Source organism: Haematobia irritans, chromosome 5, assembly GCF_050003625.1.
Source record: "Haematobia irritans isolate KBUSLIRL chromosome 5, ASM5000362v1, whole genome shotgun sequence".
NCBI lineage: Eukaryota > Metazoa > Arthropoda > Insecta > Diptera > Muscidae > Haematobia > Haematobia irritans.
In genome coordinates, this window is record NC_134401.1 from 17403061 (window position 1) to 17423118 (window position 20058).

The following is a 20058-nucleotide window of genomic DNA, read 5'->3' on the forward strand; positions in this document are numbered from 1 at the left end:
CTATAGAATTTGTCAAAATTTTATTTCTATAGAATTTGTCAAAATTTTCTTTCTATAGAAAGTTTTGTAAAAATTTTTTTTCTATAGAAAATTTTGTCAAAATTTTATTACTAGAGAAAATGGTTTCAAGATTTTTTCTATAAAAAATTTTATCATTATTTTATTTTTATTTTTATTTTCTATGGAAGATTTTTTCGAAATTTTATTTCCATAGAAAATTTTGTCAAAATATTATTTCAATAGAAAATTTTGTTATATTTTTTTTTTCTATAGAAGATTTTGTCAAAATTTTATTTCTATAGAAACTTTTGTCCAGATTTTATTTCTATAGAAAATTTTGTCAAAATTTAATTTCTATAGAAAATTTAGTCAAAATTTTATTTCTATAGAAAATTTATTCAAAATTTTATTTCAATAGAAAATTTTGTCAAAATTTAATTTCTATAGAAAATTTAGTCAAAATTTTGTTTCTATAGAAAATTTCGTCAAAATTTTATATCTATAGAAAATTTCGTCAAAATTTTATTTCTATAGAAAATTTTGTCAAAATTTTATTTCTATAGAAAATTTTGTCAAACTGAATTATATAAGTATTTAATCAGCCTTTTTTGTTTAATATATACCCCGTATGGACTAACTTACATTTTAGAAGACGGTGTTAAGAAGTTTTAAGATAACTTTGGCATCGGCAAGTGTTACCGCAACCCAAGTAAATCGATTGTGGATGACAGTCTTGAGTAGAAGTTTCTATGCAATCCATGGTGGAGGGTACATAAGATTCCGCCTGACCGGACTTACAGCCGTATATACTTGTTTGAGTATACTGTATATTTTTCTTTGTGTAAATATCAAATTATTTTGCGTAAATATCATTATAATTTTTCTAGTTTTCAGTAGTTTCATCTCTCTGACAATAACAATTATTTTTCTAGCACTGACCGTGACAAATTACCTTTAGAAATTGATTTCTTTATGCCTAGTTTTCATGAAAATGTCTGTCAATATGGCAAATAAAATAATCCATACGTGTATAAAAAATTTTGTCTACATTTTTTATAGAAATAAATTTTTTCTACATTTTTAATAGTAATAAATTTTTGACAAACATTTTCATAGAAATAAAATTTTGACAAAATTTTCTAGAGAAATCAAATTTGACAAAAATTTTCTATAGGAATAAAATTTTGGCAAAATTTTTTATGAAAGCAGATCGTCCAATAAAGGCAACTGAGAGGATGTGGAAACCCGAAACAGCTGTCTTCCCAACCATTTTAGACAATATTTTTGCCGTTACATAACATCATAATAAATAATGAGTAATGATAGGCTCATATATGAGCCATAATATCATTACATGTATCAGGGTACAATAATGTACTTTGTACAACAACAGTCTCGAATGCACATTATAGATGATCAACGCATTGTGAAATAAAATTTTGTCAAAATTTTCCAAAGAAATAAAATTTTGTCAAAATTTACAATAGAAATAAAATTTTGTTAAAATTTATAATAGAAATAAAATTTTGTCAAAATTTTCTATAGAAATAAAATTTTGACAAAATTTTCTATAAAATACAATTTTGACAAAATTTTCGATAGAAATAAAATTTTGACAAAATTTTCAATAGAAATAAAATTTTGACAAAATTTTCGATAGAAATAAAATTTTGACAAAATTTTCAATAGAAATAAAATTTTGACAAAATTTTCGATAGAAATAAAATTTTGAAAAAATTTTCGATAGAAATAAAATTATGACAAAATTTTCGATAGAAATAAAATTTTGAACAAATTTTCGATAGAAATAAAATTTTGAAAAAATTTTCTGTAGAAATAAAATTTTGACAAAATTTTCGATGGAAATAAAATTTTGCCAAAATTTCCAATAGAAATAAAATTTTGCCAACATTTTCTATAGAAGTAAAATTTTGTCAAAAATTTCGATAGAAATAAAATTTTGAACAAATTTTCGATAGAAATAAAATTTTGAAAAAATTTTCTGTAGAAATAAAATTTTGACAAAATTTTCGATGGACATAAAATTTTGCCAAAATTTCCAATAGAAATAAAATTTTGCCAACATTTTCTATAGAAGTAAAATTTTGTCAAAAATCTCGATAGAAATAACATTTTGACAAAATTGTCTAATAGAATAAAATTTTTGAAAAATTTAAAGCTAAGCAGGGTAAACCTCTGGATTCTGGGGCCATATATGTGCCTATCGGATTATTGATATATGGAAGTTATTTTTAAATCTGAACCGATTTCAGTCGAAATGAATAGGGTTCTATTCTGATCACAAAAATGTGTTCACAGACAAACGGACGAACATGGCTAGATCAACTCAGGGGCGGTTTACTTTGTTGCATTACACATCAGCCATCAGGTTGGCTTATACCACTATTGATTTTTCATATTAGTTACTTATTTGTTTATAAATTCCTTTCAATATTCGCTTTTATTTTTATACACTCCAAACAGTTTCATAGTCATCTGAAAGAAAACATTAATCATTTTCAATAACTATGATTTCAAGGAGGTTTTCATTAGAATCGTTTTGTCGTTTAACTGATAAATCGTAAAGTTCATATTAAAACAATCTTATTTGTTTGTTGTGGTTGTAATAACTTTTTCTAAAAGCATAAAATGCAAATTCAATACTGTTTTTGTTATTGAATGTAGTTTTTATTTCTAAACAAAAGATGACATCAACTATTTTTCAAAATCTTTTTAGAATGACTATCATTGAATTCCTGTGTCTTGATTTTATTTCATAAATGGAAAATTAATTGCATTTGGAATTGTGTTGTTAGAATTCGAATTAAATGAATAATATAAGGCGATTAGTGTTACAACAAAAACAAAAAATAATAAAACAATGGTGTGAATTAACATAAATATGGTACGCACAAATTCTAGATGCGAAAATTTTCTATAGAAATAAAATTTGGAGAAATTTTTCTATAGAAAGAAAATTTGGAAAAAATTGTCTAAAGATCTAAAATTTTGACAGCATTGTCTAACAAAATAAAATTTTGGTAAAATTTTCTATAAAAATAAAATTTTCACAAAATTTTTTATACAACCAAAGAATTTTCTATTAAAATAAAATTTTGAATATTTTTGTGGTATAGAAATAAAGTTTTGACAAAATTTTCTATAGAAATAAAATTCTGGCGAAATTTTTTATAAAAATAAAATTTTCACAAAATTTTCTATAAAAATAAAATATTCTATTAAAATAAAATTTTGCATTTTTTTTATTATTGAAATAAAATTTTGGTAAAAATTTTCTGTAGTAATAAAATTTTGACAAAATTTTCTATAGAAATAACATTTTGGCAAAATTTTCTTTAGTAATAAAATTTTGACAAAATTTTCTATAGTAATAAAATGTTGACAAAACTTTCTATAGAAATAAAATTTTGACAAAACTTTCTATAGAAATAAAATTTTGACAAAATTTTCTATAGAAATAAAATTTTGACAAAATTTTATATGGAAATAAAATTTTGACAAAATTTTCTATAGAAATAAAATTTTGACAAAATTTTAAATGGAAATAAAATTTTGGCAAAATTTTCTATAAACATAAAATTTTTGAAAGCATTTTCTAAAGAAATACAATTTTGGCAAAATTTTCACAAAATTCTCTATACAAATTAAATTTTCTATTAAAATAAAATTTTGATTTTTTTTGGATTATTGAAATAATAAATATCTTAAAACTTCCTACCACCGTCTTCTAAATTGCAAGGTAGTCCATACGTGGTATATATTAAACTAAAAAAGGCCGATTAAGTACGTATATAATTAAGTTTGACAAAATTTTCTATAGAAATAAAATTTTGACAAAAGTTTCTATAGAAATAAAATTTTGACAAAATTTTCAATAGAATTAAAATTTTGACAACATTCTCTATAGAATTAAAATTTTGAAAACATTTTCTATAGAACTAAAATTTTGCCAAAATTTTTTATAGAAATAAAATTTGACAAAATTTTCTATAGGAATAAAATTTTGACAAAATTTTGTATAGAAATAAAATTTTGACCAAATTGTCTATAGAAATAAAATTTTGAATTTTTTTTATTATTGAAATAAAATTTTGGTAAAAGTTTTCTGTAGTAATAAAATTTTGACAAAATTTTCTGTAGAAAAAAATTTTTGACAAAATTTTCTATAGAACTAAATTTTTGGAAAAATTTTCCATAGAAATAAAATTTCTTTTTCTTTAGTAATAAAATTTTGACAAAATTTTCTATAGTAAAAAAATTTTTGACAAAATTTTCTATAGAAATAATATTTGGACAAAATTGTATATGGAAATTGAAATAAAATTTTGGTAGAAATTTTCTGTAATAATAAAATTTTGACAAAATTTCCTATAGTAATAAAATTTTGACAAAATTTTCTATAGAAAGAGCATTTTGGAAAAATTTTCTTTATTAATAACATTTTGACACAATTTTCTATAGTAATAAAATTTTGACAAAATTTTCTATAGAAATAAAATTTTGACAACATTTTCTATAGAAGTAATATTTTGACAAAATTTTCTATAGAAATAAAATTTTGACAAAATTTTCTATAGAAATAAAAGTTTGGCAAAATTTTCTATAGAAATAAAATTTTTACAAAATTTTTATTGTTTATTGTTGTTTTGATTTTAGCTGCTAGACGAACTGCTAATGAGGAGACGTATTTCAGCCACACTAGGACAAGCAAACATACAAAGGTATGTGAATAGAGGCACTCCCCAGGGAGGATTTCTATCACCTCTTCTTTGGAATGTTGCTATAAACAACCTTCTGGTTTCCCTAGAAAAAGAAAGGCATACGATGACGATGTGGCTCTAGCTGTCAGGGGAAAATTCCCATATACAATCAGACATGTTATACAAAGAGCTCTCCGGTTGACTGAGAAACGGGAGAAAGAGAATGGTCTTGGCGTAAATCCTCCAAGACAGAATTAGTCATGTACTGCAAAGATCGAAAAACTCCCACGGTAATGCCCATATAGGGGGTATTGAAATTCCCTTTGGTGAGTGTGCAAAATACCGTGGAAAGTTCAGGAAGCTGAACTTTAGGCTTAATATTGAAGAAAGGGCGAGAAAATCCACGGTAGCTTTGTACTCGTGCAAAAAGGACATTAGGAAAAAATGAGGTGTTAGACCTAATGCAGGTGTTAGACCTATAATGCTGTATGCTGTTGTAGTCTGGCGGCCGGCACTTCAGCAACCGACAGGTTTAGATAAAGTTCAGCGAATGGCGTGCTTGTGTATCTCAGGAGCGTTCAGTAAGACAGGAACCGATTCCCTTAATGTCATGCTGCATCTATTGCCTTTACACATTCTGGCCAAACAGTCAGCTGCAACAACGGCTATGCGGTTGCGCGAGCTATCGTTGTGGTCGGAAAAAATGTACGGTCACAGTTCGGTCCTCAAAATAATGTCAGATGTGCCTAACGTAGTGGATTACACTCTGGCGAAACCACTTTTCGACAAAAAGTTTGAAACTCTAATTCTCAACAGTGAGGCGTGTTGTACACAGACCCCGGGGAATAAAATATATATAGATTTCTACACTGATGGCTCCAAATTGGATGGACAAGTGGGTTTCGGAGTATATTCTAAAGATCTGGAATTTCGAATAGCGAAAAGATTACCTAATCTCTGTAGTGTTTTTCAGGCTGAAATATTAGCAATAAGAGAGGTGGCGAATTGGCTGAGAAGTAATGTTCTGAAAAATGATGGTATTAATACTCAGACTGTCAACCTGCAATAAAATCCTTGGACTCTGTGTTCCTTAACTCGAGCATCGACTGCCGCTAATCTCTCAACGAGATGGCTGAGCAGTACAATATTCACATAATATGGGTGTCTGGCCATAGGAACATACCGGGGAACTACGAAGCAGATGAGTTAGCAAGGCTAGGAACTACCTTATATATTCGCTGCCTGATAGGCGATTTTGCAAAAACTATTGGCGCGAAGTATAATGACTATTGTATGAGCTGTCATGATGCGGAGGAAAAGGAATAAATTAAATACCTCCTGTGTGAGTGTCCTGCATTTTGTGTAAGGCGTAAGCGTATTTTAGGGGCATACAGCTTTAGATTACTGGCGGACCTGGAAAACGCTAACTTAAGCAGTCTGTTAATGTGTTTGGAACAATATGGATGGTTCGACAAGAGAAAATAATAGAGAAGGTTCAGTGGTTAAAACTAGATGTGCCCATATGTAAGAGGTACTTTGACTTAAATGTGGTTTCACAATGGACTGAATAGTCTAAGTGAGCCTGAAACTTAATCGGGCTGCCACTTTAACCTAACCTAGCTTAAAACCATCTGTTGACTAAATAAACTACAAGAGTAGTTTATTCAATAGAGGAAAAGTTTGTCAAATTTATTTAGGATTTTTTGGTAGATTTTTTGTAAATTTTTCTTCAAATTTTGGTTTAGTTTTGCACGAGTGGTAACCGTGATATCAAAACGTTCTGAGTAAGTATAACCTCAAAAATTGCAAGCTTTACTATAGAGCAGCAGTTGGCAGATTGCAACACTAGGCAAACCTCGTATCATTTTCGTGATTGATGGCAATTCAATAAAAAATGCAATTAAATCCGCCAATTGTGTGATTGAAACCAAAACAAGGATGAGTTATATTATCATTTATTTATTTTATTATTCTTCAAGATTCCTCGAAAATTTATTGTTTAAGTTAAATTTTATGAATATGGGAGGTTATTTTTTTATTCAAATATTTATTCGTTTGATTGCAAAACTCTTGTAGTTTTTGTAGTAATTTTTATTCTTGGGTAGATGTCTGATATCTTGGGTCAAAATTCGTGCAAATCAGCCTCTCTTCGGTTGATTTTGAAATGAGAAAGTGCCACCTGCGTCTATGTCTAGTTTCTTACTTCCATTGACAATGTATGAGGTTTTAATTAAATTCTCTCCAGGCAAAATTAGAAATGGAATATTTCGAGTTTCGAAGACCGTATTTTTTGCTATTATATCATGCTGAAAACAAAAAGAAATTAGAGTCGTTTTTTGTTTTACAATTGAACTGGCAACTTCATCTCCACCTTATAGGGACATGAATGATTGACATTCGTGTTTTGACCGAAAATATTATATAAACGTTGAAGAGCAATAAATCTTTTACGATTTGCCATAAATGCACATGCATCCCAGGTACCGTTAAGGGCTACAATACGTTGTTTAGTCAAAGTGATATGATGAAATTCAATGTGAATCAGGCAATTGGTAACTGGCAATTGAAATAGTTTTATGTACAAGGATAATTGGGGTTCTTGTTTTCGAGACCATGTCACGTTACAGTATTCGAAATTTCCAAAATCTTTTTCATGCATTGTACACTTAATCCATGCTTTTGTTAGTTTTGATATTGCCTAGAAATTTGGAAAGTAGATCATGCAATTTTAGAGGGATTTGAAAAATTTGAAAATAGAAATCTAGTGAAATTACCTCTTGATAAAAAAGGCAAAATATTAAAAAAATCGCAATAAGTTTGATATACATTTTGTATTAAAGAAAACTGACGATCTACTTCTGGGTACCAAGTAGTACCGATGACTAATTTCAATTATCGATTGGATGGAAACTACCATAGGTAATTTGCTCGGTAATATGTTAATAATTGTTGTTTGTCGCTACGTGAAGTGTATTAAATACCAGTGTTGCCAGTGTTTTTATACCCTCCACCATAGGATGGGGGGTATATTAACTTTGTCATTCCGTTTGTAACACATCGAAATATTGCTCTAAGACCCCATAAATTATATATATTCTGGGTCGTGGTGAAATTCTGAGTCGATCTGAGCATGTCCGTCCGTCCGTCCGTCTGTTGAAATCACGCTAACTTCCGAACGAAACAAGCTATCGACTTGAAACTTAACACAAGTAGTTGTTATTGATGTAGGTCGGATGGTATTGAAAATGGGCCATATCGGTCCACTTTTACGTATAGCCCCCATATAAACGGACCCCCAAATTTGGCTTACGAGGCCTCTAAGAGAAGCAAATTTCATCCGATCCGGCTGAAATTTGGTACATGGTGTTAGCATATGGTCTCTAACAACCATGCAAAAATTGGTCCATATCGGTCCATAATTATATATAGCCCCCATATAAACCGATCTCCCGATTTGGCTTGCGAGGCCTTTAAGAGAAGCAAAGTTCATCCGATCCGGCTGAAATTTGGTACATGGTGTTAGTATATGGTCTCTAACAACCATGCAGAAATTGGTCCATATCGGTCCATAATTATATATAGCCCCCATATAAACCGATCCCCAGATTTGTCCTCCAGAGCCCCTTGGAAGAGCAAAATTCTTCCCATTCGGTTGAAATTTGGTACGTGATGTTAGTATATGGTATCCAACAACCATGCAGGAATTGGTTCCTATCAGTCCATAATTATATATAACTCCCATATAAACCGATCCCCAGATTTGACCTCCGGTGCCTTTTGGAGAAGCAAAATTCATCCGATCTGCTTGAAATTTGGTACGTGGTGGTAGTATATGATGCCAAAGTGGTCCATATCAGTTCATAATCATATATAGCCCCATATAAACCGATCCCGAGATTTGATTTTGGAGCCTCTTGGAGGAGCAAATTTCATTCGAGTGAATTGAAATTTGGTACATTGTGCTAGAATATGGTCGTTAACAACCATGCCTAACTAGGTCCATATCGGTCTATAGTTATATATGGCCCTCAGATAAATCGATCCCCAATCACACAAAATTGGTCCATATCAAGTTCATAATTGTATATAGCCCCCATATAAGCGACCCCCATATTTCAATTCTAGCTCTCTACGTACCGTGCAAAAAGTCCATATCGATTCGTAATTATTTGTAGACTTAACTACACATGACTTTTTTGTCTAATATATACCACCTATGGACTAACTCACAATTTAGAAAACGATGTTAAGAAGTTTTAAGATACCACAACCCAAGTATTTCGATTGTGGATGATAGTCTTTCGTAGAAGTTTCTACGCAATCCATGGTGGAGGGTACATAAGATTCGGCCTGGCCGAACTTACGGCCGTATGTACTTGTTTTTATTAATTTATACTTTAGGTTTTTCTTTTTTTATAATGATGTATTTGTTTCCTTTTTCGGGTTAATAAATTGTCGCAAGATTTTTTTTGTCACAATCTAAAAAAATTTTGCAGAAATTTTAATCCAAAAATGTACCAAATTACAAAAATTTTATTTTGAAGTAGTTGGTTAACTTTTTGACCTTCGGACACGGTTGCCACTCGTACCAAAACTAATCTAACAAAATTTGAAGAAATTTTTACCAAAAATCTACCAAATTACAAAAATCTTACTTTGAAATTGTTGATCAAATTTTAGTGGTTAGTATAAGAAATCTTGTTTTATCCGAAAGAAAAATGTTCTCAAAATTTTATTTCTATAGAAAATTTTGTAGAAATTTTATTTCTATAGAAAATTTTGTAGAAATTTTATTTCTATAGAAAATTTTGTCAAAATTTTATTTCTATAGAAAAATTTGTTCACAATTTTATTTCTATAGAAAATTTGGTCAACATTTTATTTCTATAGAAATTTGTCAAAATTTTCTTTCTATAGAAAATTTTGTCAAAATTTTATTTCTATAGAAAATTTTGTCAAAATTTTATTTCTATAGAAAATTTTGTCAAAATTTTATTTCTATAGAAAATTTGGTCAAAATTTTATTTCTATAGAAAATTTTGTCAAAATTTTATTTCTATAAAAAATTTTGTCAAAATTTTATTTCTATAGAAAATTTTGTCAACATTTTATTTCTAAGAAAATTTCGTCAAAATTTTAAGTCTATAGAAAATTTTGTCAATATTTTATTTCTATAGAATATTTTGTCAAAATTTTAGTTCTATAGAAAATTTTGTTCAAAATTTTATGTCGATAGAAAATTTGGTCAACATTTTATTTCTATAGACAATTTTGTTAACATTTTATTTCCATAGAAAATTTTGTCAAAATTTTATTTCTATAGAAATTGTTATCAACGTTTTGTCTCTATAGAAAATTTTGTCAAAATTTTATTTGTATAGAAATTGTTATCAACGTTTTGTCTCTATAGAAAATTTTGTCAAAATTTTATTTCTATAGAAAATTTTGTCAAAATTTTATTTATATAGAAAATTTTGTCAAAATGTTACTTATATAGAAAATTTTGTCAAAATTTTATTTCCATAGAAAATTTTATTAAAATGTTATTTCTATAAAATTTTTTTACAAAATTTAATTTCTATATAAAATTTTGTCAAAATTTTATTTCTATAGAAAATTTTGTCAAAATTTTTTTTCTATAGAAAATTTTGTCAAAATTTTATTTCCATAGAAAATTTTGTCAAATTATATATCTATAGAAAATTTTGTCAAAATTTTATTTCTATAGAAATTTTTATCAAAATTGTATTTCTATAGAAAATTTTGTTCAAAATTTTATTTCTATAGACAATTTTGTTAAAATTTTATTTCTATAGAAAATGTCATAATTTTGTTTCTATAGAAAATGTTGTCATAATTTTGTTTCTATAGAAAATTTTGTCAAAAGTTTATTTCTATTGAAAATTTTGTCAAAATTTTATGTCTATAGAAAATTTTGTCAAAATTTTATTTCTATAGAAAATTTTGTCAAAATTTTATTTCTATGGAAAATTTTGTTCAAACAACCGCATTTTGGAGCATTTAAAACATCGATTTAATGGGTCTTCCGCCGTTGGTCCTGACTTGGAAACGAATGACTTATTTTCCCTACGTAATACCAAGAATGAGATGTCAACGTTTTCCGACACCTGAAAAAGCGGATGAATCATTCAGAATGCATGTTTTGGAGATAGTTCAATCAGATTGGCAAAGCTGCTTCGATAATTGGCTCAATTAAATGAGAGAATGTTTTGAAAAACAATAACACGTTTTTTTGCTGATTAATATTTGATTTCATAGTAAATTTATTGTTTAAGTTAAATTTTATGAATATGGGAGGTTATTTTTTGTTCAAATATTTATTCGTTTGATTGCAAAACTCTTGTAGTTTTTGTAGTAATTTTTATTCTTGAGTAGATGTCTGATATCTTGGGTCAAAATTCGTGCAAATCAGCCTCTCTTCGGTTGACTTTGAAATGAGAAAGTACCACCTGCGTCTATGTCTAGCTTCTTGCTTCCATTGACGAAGAATGATGTTTTAACCACATACTCTCCAGGCAAAATGGAAAATGGCAACTTCTGAGCTTCGATTACCATATTTTTTGCTATTATATCATGCTGAAATCATATAAGAAAAGAGACTAAAGTCGTTTTTTGAATAGATTTTTTTTTTAAATTCATCTCTACCTGGTAGGGACATGAATGATTAGCATTCGTGTATTGACCAATAATATCATATACACGCTGAAATGCTAGAAATCTTTTACGATTTCCCATAAAAGCACATGCATCCCAGGTAGCATTAAGGGGCACAATTTGTTGTCTAGCCTTTGTGAAATAATGACATTCAATGTGGACCAAGCAATTGGTAACTGGCAATTGAAATAGTTTGATGTAAAAGGACAATTGGGGTTCTTGTTTTCGAGTCAATGTAAAGTTACAGTACTCGAAATTTCCAAAAGCCTTGTCATGCATTGTGCAGTTACCCCATGCTTTTGTAATTGTTGATATTGCCTAGAAATGACATTGGAAATCTTGAAACTTTAGAGGAATATGAAAAATATCTTAATGAAATCCAATAAAAATACCCCTGTACACAAAAGGCCAAATAATAAATAAATTGCAATAAGTTTGAAACACATTTTGTATTAACGAAAATTACAATCACGAACTACTTTTGGGCATAAAGTAACGATGACTAAATTCTATTGCAGATTTAATGGGAACAATCAAAAGGCTCTATTAGGTCTAATTTTATTTTAAATAGATAATTAATGTATTTTCAATATTATCCAAATAATTGTTGTTTACCTCTTCATGGTGAATGATAACGAGAGTTGCCAGTTTTTTATTTATTTTTGCTGGCAAATTTGTCAAAATTTTATTTCTATAGAAAATTTTGTCAAAATTTTATTTTAATAGGAAATTTTGTCAAAATTATATGGGGGCTATATAGAATTATGAACTTGATATGGACCAATTTTTCTGTGATTGGGGATCGATTTATCTGAGGGCTATATATAACTATTGACCGATATGTACCTAGTTAGGCATGGTTGTTAACGGCCACATACTAGCACAATGTACCAAATTTCAGCAGACTCGGATGAAATTTGCTCCTCCAAGAGGCTCCAAAACCAAATCTCAGGATCGGTTTATATGATTATGGACTGATATGGAACACTTTTGGCATGGCTGTTAAATATCATATACTACCATCACGTACCAAATTTCAACCAGATCGGATGAATTTTGCTTCTCCAAAAGGCACAGGAGGTCAAATCTGGGGATCGGTTTATATGGTGGCTATATATAATTATGGACTGATATGAACCAATTCCTGCATGGTTGGTGGATACCATATACTAACATCACGTACCAAATTTCAACCGTATCGGATGAATTTTGCTCTTCCAAGGGGCTCCGGAGGTCAAATCTGGGGATCGGTTTATATGGGGCCCATATATAATTATTGACCGATTTCGACCAATTCTTGCATGGGTGTTTGAGGCCATATATTAACATCACGTACCAAATTTCAACTGAATCAGATGAATTTTGGTCTTCCAAGAGGCTCCGGAGGTCAAATCTGGTGATCGGTTTATATGGGGGCTATATATAATTATGGACCGTTGTGAACCAATTTTTGCATGGTTGTTAGAGACCATATACTAACACCATGTACCAAATTTCAGCCGGATCGGATGAAATTTACTTCTTTTAGAGGCTCCACAACCCAAATCGGGGGATCGGTTTATATGGGGGCTATATGTAATTATGGACCGATGTGGACCAATTTTTGCATGGTTGTCAGAGACCATAAACTAACACCATGTACCAAATTTCAGCCGGATCGGATGAAATTTGCTTCTCTTAGAGCAATCGCAAGCCAAATTTGGAGGTCCGTTTATTTGCGGGTTATACGTAAAAGTGGACCGATATGGCCCATTTACAATACCATCCGACCTTCATCAATAGCAACTACTTGTGCCAAGTTTCAAGTCGATAGCTTGCTTCGTTCGGAAGTTAGCGTGATTTCAACAGACGGACGGACGGACATGCTCAGATCGACTCAGAATTTTACCACGACCCAGAATATATATACTTTATGGGGTCTTATAGCAATATTTCGATGTGTTACAAACGGAATGACAAAGTCCTATGGTGGAGGATATACAAATTTATCACATTAACACTTTTTAAAATGTTGGACATGGAGAACATCCCTTTCCCGAACATATATCGGAAAATGATGCACCCTCTACGTTGACTGGCAATTTCGTGTAAATTTAAGTTCTTTACTAAAAAGAAGTCTAGCAGAAGTCTGTGCAAAAATCATAAAATTATGTACCGAGTTCCCATTTACGGACAACCCTCTACTTTCAATTTAAGAAAAAAAAAAAAACGGACAAAAGGGAACCTTCTCCCCACCGTCGCTCCACTCCGACCTGATATCGGACTATAACGTATCCTATATAAATTTCACAAATTACTCAATGGTCCCTATAAATTCTATCGACAAAGTTTAATTCACTTTTCCCCTTCCCCAACCAGCAATCGAAGAATCATATACTAATTTAAAAATCATGTATTAATTTAATCACCTCCTCCCACGTTCCCTGTAAATTTCAAGTAGATCGGAGAAGTATAAATTTTGCTCTATTGTTTTAAACGTCACTTGCCCCGATACAATATCGAAAAACACCGAAGTGAATAGCATCCTTAACCTTCCCTGAAAATTCTTGAAGCTTTCCTTCAAGTGTGAGGCAAGGAAGGTTGCCCCCCCCCCGTTCATAACCTTCCCCCACTGCCTTTTTAAATTTCAAGAAAACTTAAGATTTTTTTTTCAGTTTTAAAGGAGGTCCTCCTCCCCGACCAAATATCGAAAAGTGATGTAGCTTATCTTTTGCAAACGTCCCAGAAAATGCCAAGCAAATTATAAGCCCAAATTTCAAACAGCAAGGCAAGGGGCGTCCAAATTAGAGGTGTGCACATGAGTAATATTTTACTCACGCTCACGCATACTCACGACGGAAAATCTTACTCACGCACGATATTGTTTGGTAGGACTCACACTCACGCACACTCACGAAAAGAAAATTTGTACTCACGCACACTCAAGCACGAAAATGTCGTGACTCACGAAAAATACCGTGACACACGGAAAATGTAGTGACTCCCGAACAATTTTTTGAATAATTTACCTTAGCGACGTGTGTGAAAACCTGAGCATTATAAAAATCGAGAGCGTTATTACACTCTTAACATCCCAGGTGTCACTAAAATTGTAAATGAATTTAACTCTTAAGCGTTTTATGTTGGTGAGCGGGATTATTTTCGTGAGCGTAAATCTTTACTCACGCACATTCACGAAGATAATATTTTCGTGACTCACGCACGACATTTTGGTTTGTTAATCATGCTCACGCCGTTGCTATGATCGTTTCGTGAGTCACGACAATTTCGTGTCACGTGCACACCTCTAGTCCAAATATCAAAAATAAGGTATCAAATATTAATATCGTAACCTCTCCCCAGTCCTCTGTAAATTTCAAGTAACTTGGTAACGTTTAATTGTTTCTCTGTATGTACTTAAGAGAAGCGGATGTCTCCCTATTCCCTTTTATTTTTCCCCGAGCAAATATTAAAAAATCAGGAACCTGATATAAATTTCATAACCTCACCCATTTTTTCCGTAATATTTCAGTCGGGGAGTTTAGTTTTGTTTTCACTGTACTTTAAAAAAGTCGGGCAAAGGGAAGGTCCCACTCCGCGTCCAAATATCAAAAAATAATGTATCGGATCTTTGTCTAGATGCCAATCCCAACCTTCAATGAAATTTTCAAGCAAATCGCATAATTTTATTCCAAGTTTCAAAAGGTAGGGGAAGAAGTAGGTCCCCCTCCCCGTCTACATATGAACCCATCAGCTATCCCATATTAATTTCGTAACCTCACCGCATAATTGAGAGAATCTTATTTTTTCACTGTTCTTTAAAAAAAGTCGAACAAATATCGAAATATAAAGTAGCGGATCTTTGTCTAGATGCCAACCTTCAATGAACATTTCAAGGAAATCGGTCAACTTTGGTCCAATTTTCAAAAAGTCCGACAAAGGGGAGATCCACCTCCGCGACCAGGTGCCAAAAATGAGGTACCCTATTTTCACTACGTGAGCGCCCCCTACGATCTCTGAAAGTTTCAAGTAAATCGGTTCAGCCGTTTCCGAGCCTGCCCGAAACATACAAATAAACAAACATACTTTGAATTTTATATACATAGATTTTGTCAAAAATTTATTTCTATAGAAAATGTTGTTAAAATTTTATTTCTATAGAGAATTTTGTTAAAATTTTATTTCTATAGAAATTTTGTCAAAATTTTATTTCTTTAGAAAATTTTGTCAAAATGTTATTTCTATAGAAAATTTTGTCAAAATTTTATTTCTACAGAAAATTTTGTTAAAATTTTGTTTCTATAGAAAATATTGTCAAAATTTTATTTCTATAGAAAATTTTGTTGAAATTTTATTTCTATAGAACATTTTGTTAAAATTTTATTTCTATAGAAAATGTTGTCAAAATTTTATTTCTTTAGAAAATTTTGTCAAATTTTTTTTCTATAGAAAATTTTGTTAAAATTTTATTTCTATAGAAAATTTTGTTAAAATTTTATTTCTATAGAAAATATTGTTAAAATTTTATTTCTATAGAAAATATTGTTAAAATTTTATTTCTATAGAGAATTTTGTTAAAATTTTATTTCTGTAGAGAATTTTGTTAAAATTTTATTTCTATAGATAATTTTGTCAAAATGTTATTTCTATAGAAAATTTTGTTAAAATTTTATTTCTATAGAAAATTTTGTCAAAATTTTATTTCTTTAGAAAATTTTATTTATATAGAAAATTTTGTTAAAATTTTATTTCTATAGAAAATATTCTTAAAATTTTATTTCTATAGAAAATTTTCTTAAAAATGTATTTCTGTAGAGAATTTTTTTAAAATTTTATTTCTATAGAAAATTTTGTCAACATTTTATTTCTATAGAAAATTTTATCAAAATTTTATTTCTATAGAGAATTTTGTTAAAATTTTATTTCTATAGAAAATTTTGTCAAAATTTTATTTCTATAGAAAATTTTCTTAAAAATTTATTTCTATAGAGAATTTTGTTAAAATTTTATTTCTATAGATAATTTTGTTAACATTTTATTTCTATAGAAAATTTTGTCAAAATTTTATTTCTATAGAAAAACTTGTCAAAATTTTATTTCTATAGAATATTTTGTCAACATTTTATTTCTATAGAATATATTGTCAACATTTTATTTCTATAGAAAATTTTGTTAAAATTTTATTTCTATAGAGAATTTTGCTAAAATTTTATTTCTATAGAAAATTTTGTTAAAAATTTACTTCTATAGAGAATTTTATTAAAATTTTATTTCTATAGAAAATTTTGTCAACATTTTAGTTCTATAGAAAATTTTGTCAAAATTTTATTTCTATAGAAAATTTTGTCAAAATTTTATTTCTATAGAAAATTTTGTCAAAATTTTATTTCTATAGAGAATTTTGTCAAAATTTTATTTCTATAGAAAATTTTGTTATTTCTATAGAAAGTTTTGTCAAAATTTTATTTCTATAGAAAATTTTGTCAAAAGTTTATTTCTATAGAAAATTTTGTTAAAAATTTATTTCTATAGAGAATTTTGTTAAAATTTTATTTCTATAGAAAATTTTGTCAAAATTTTATTTCTATAGAAAATTTTGTTAAAATTTTATTTATATAGAAAATTTTGTTAAAATTTTATTTCTATAGAGAATTTTGTTAAAAGTTTATTTCTATCGAAAATTTTGTCAAAATTTTATTTCTATAGAAAATTTTGTCAAAATTTTATTTCTATAGAAAATTTTGTCAAAATTTTATTTCTATAGAAAATGTTGTCAACATTTTATTTCCATAGAAAATTTTTTCAATTTGTTATTTCTATAGAAAATATTAATCACAGAAATTATACTATCGTTTCTATTCACGAAAAAAAATGGAATTCCCATTTTGGGCAAGGATCCCAAATACGGTACTGGCAACACTGTTAATTATACTCTACCACTGTTGCTGTATATGTTGGCTCAGAAAGTGAAAATTTAAGCCCAAGGTCGTCAGTAGAATAGATTCAATGATATCTCACCCAACTTTAAGCAGAGTGGTTATGTCATTTAAGTTCGAACTTTGACCCAAGATGTACGAAATAGATTGGAATTTTATTGAATAATATTTATTGAATATTCTGTAGAGAATATTCAATGAACAGTGGAACGGTTTAAAATATTATTCGAGATCTTCTTAGTTTGGAAAACTTTAGGTATTGTGATTTTTTATAATTGCACTGAAAAAAATATTGTCGTGAAGTCAAAGATTTCATGTCTTTAAAATACGAATACAAATTTTGCTTAGCATAGAAGACGCATTTCTCTAAAATGAAGTTATTTTCCTTGTCCAAAAGTCGATAAACTTTTCAATGAAGTCGTATTGTCCTTAAAACTAAGTGATTTGACTTAAAAATGGGTATCTTAACATGAAAGAAAAAATTTATAGGCTAAGGTCAACTTGACTTTAATAATTCAGAAAAATTCTTTAAATTTAATGAAATTGTCTTTAAATTTGTTGTCTTTTTGCATCTTGACTACAAAGCAAAAAATCGTTCAAATATAGGACATGTTTTTCAAAACTTTATTTTAATGAAGTTTTTTACTTCAAACATAGCATAATTTCTACTGGAAGTCGAGTCCTAATTTGTAAAATAAAGTTGCCGTTAACTCGTTTTTAAAGGACTTTGATATCATATGAAGAAAAAAAGCTGAGAAAGCGAAAAATTAAAATTTACTTCCTAGAAGCAAGTAAACAAAACCTGAATTTAAAAGAGAATTGTGTCTTAAAAGTATCCTTACTTGTATTCTCCGCTTCTTTGGCTCGGAATCAATACCAAATTTTTTAAAGTAAAGACAAAGTCTTTGGAACCGAGTATGCTTTTTTTTCAGTGTAGTGTTACTCACCATAGTATGGTTAAGGGGGCTATAATAAGTTTGTCATTCCTGGTAACACAACGAAATATCGATATAGGAATATTTAAATTATTATTGATCAGGGAGAAATTCTAAGACGATATAATCATGTCCGTCCGTCTGTCTGCTGTAATCACTTTACAGCCTTCAATAATGACACTATCGTCCTGAGAGATTTGGCACAGATTCGTTTATTGTTCGTAGGTAGATCAATTTCAAATAAAATTTGGTCAAAATAGGTCCAGTAGTTTTTGCGTTTATCTATCACGAACATACACGTCATATTTTGTATATATAAAGAAGAGATTATTTACTTATTTCATTATAATTGTGTTCAAATAATTATTTCTCGAATAAATTGTAATTTTTCTTCTTCGTCAAAACCAATTGAATTTGAATTTAGCATTTACCACCTCCGTCTATGTCCAGTTTCTTGCTTCCATTGACAAAAAATTAAGATTTAATCAAATACTCTCCAGTCCAGAGAGGAAATGGAATCTTTTTCGAGTCTAGTAACATATTGGATATTATATCATGCTGAAATCATAAAAAGATATTTCTTTTATTTACTACAGAACATTTTAGAAGTTCGCCTCCACCTTATAGGGACATGAATGATTGACATTCGTATATTGGCCGATCATATCATATACACGCTGAAAAGTTTTAAATCTTTTACGATTTGCCATAAATGCACATGCATCCCAGGTACTGTTAAGAGGCACAATGTGTTGTCCATACTTTGTGATATAATGAAATTCAATGTGGACCAAACAATTGGTAACTGGCAATTGAAATAGTTTTAGATAAAAGGATAACTGGGGTTCTTGTTTTCGAGATCATGTGAGGTTGCAGTACTCGAAATTTCCAAAATCCTTGACAAGCATTGTGCACTTACTCCATGCGTCTGTCATTTTTTATATCACCTAGAAATGACATTGGGAATGTGGAAAATAAATTGTGAAAGTTCAGGGAGATTTGTAAAAGAAATCCAATAACAATACCTCTTGACAAAAAAGTCCCAATAATAAATAAATCACAATATGTTTGAACACACATTTTACATGAAAGAAAAATAACAAACTATTTTTGACTACAATGTAACGATGACTGAATACAATTATCGATTGGATGGAAACAATTATGGCGCTCTATTATCAAATAGATAAAAATACTTTTTTCAATAATATCCTAATAATTGTTGTTAACCTCTTTATGGAGTTTTTTTTTTTTTAATATCAGTGTTGCCAGTATTTTTGGTGACTCTTGTCCCCAAACTGTGATGCTGTCGTTCTCATTAATCTCCAATTCAAATTGAAATTCCTAAAAAAAACATTTTTTTTTCAAATAGATGAAAAATACTTTTTTCAATAATATCCTAATAATTGTTGTTAACCTCTTTATGAAGTTTTTTTGTTTTAAATATCAGTGTTGCCAGTATTTTTGGTGACATTTGTCCCCAAACTGTGACGCTGCCGTTCTCATTAATTTCCAATTCAAATTAAAATTCTTCAAAATAAAAATTCCCAAAAAATTTTGGACTTGAAAACCAGGCAACAGGTGATCGAAATATTGATAGATACGGACGCTCTGTATCCAGAATATTAATTTATGGGTATAAAGAAACTTTGAATTTTTATCTTAGGAAAATTGCCTTCTAAATGCTCGAGAAATAGAACTGGGATATCGGTTAGCAAGGACATATGTACGAACCAAAATTTACTGCTAAAGACAAAAGGAATAAAATGGGGTGATAGATCAGTATAAAAGCTTCATTAAAAATTTGCGGAT

At 29.2% G+C, this 20058-nt stretch overlaps 2 protein-coding genes across 2 annotated transcripts; both read right to left on the bottom strand.

Annotated features, from left to right (window-relative positions):
* Positions 1–11150: 11150 nt before the first annotated feature.
* LOC142239533 (uncharacterized) lies at positions 11151–11675 on the bottom strand. The gene is made up of 2 exons (XM_075311319.1): positions 11388–11675; positions 11151–11318 (listed from the first exon to the last, which is right to left on the bottom strand). The coding sequence occupies exons 1-2, from the start codon at positions 11673–11675 to the stop codon at positions 11151–11153; spliced, it is 456 nt and encodes a 151-aa protein (XP_075167434.1).
* A 7045-nt stretch (positions 11676–18720) lies between these two features.
* Positions 18721–19181, bottom strand: LOC142239534 (uncharacterized). Its single transcript, XM_075311320.1, has 3 exons — positions 19166–19181; positions 18867–19093; positions 18721–18804 (listed from the first exon to the last, which is right to left on the bottom strand). Exons 1-3 carry the CDS (start codon positions 19179–19181, stop codon positions 18721–18723), a joined length of 327 nt encoding a protein of 108 aa, XP_075167435.1.
* Between the last annotated feature and the right edge of the window lie 877 nt (positions 19182–20058).

Bases quoted from the DNA above. Each gene is read 5' to 3' on its own strand.
- LOC142239533 (XM_075311319.1), bottom strand. From the start codon at position 11,675: ATGCATGACAAGGCTTTTGGAAATTTCGAGTACTGTAACTTTACATTG. The intron at 11,319-11,387 runs GTAGAGATGAAT...ATATGATTTCAG, and splicing joins ATCATTCATGTCCCTACCAG to CATGATATAATAGCAAAAAA.
- LOC142239534 (XM_075311320.1), bottom strand. The intron at 18,805-18,866 runs GTGGAGGCGAAC...TTATGATTTCAG, and splicing joins ATCATTCATGTCCCTATAAG to CATGATATAATATCCAATAT.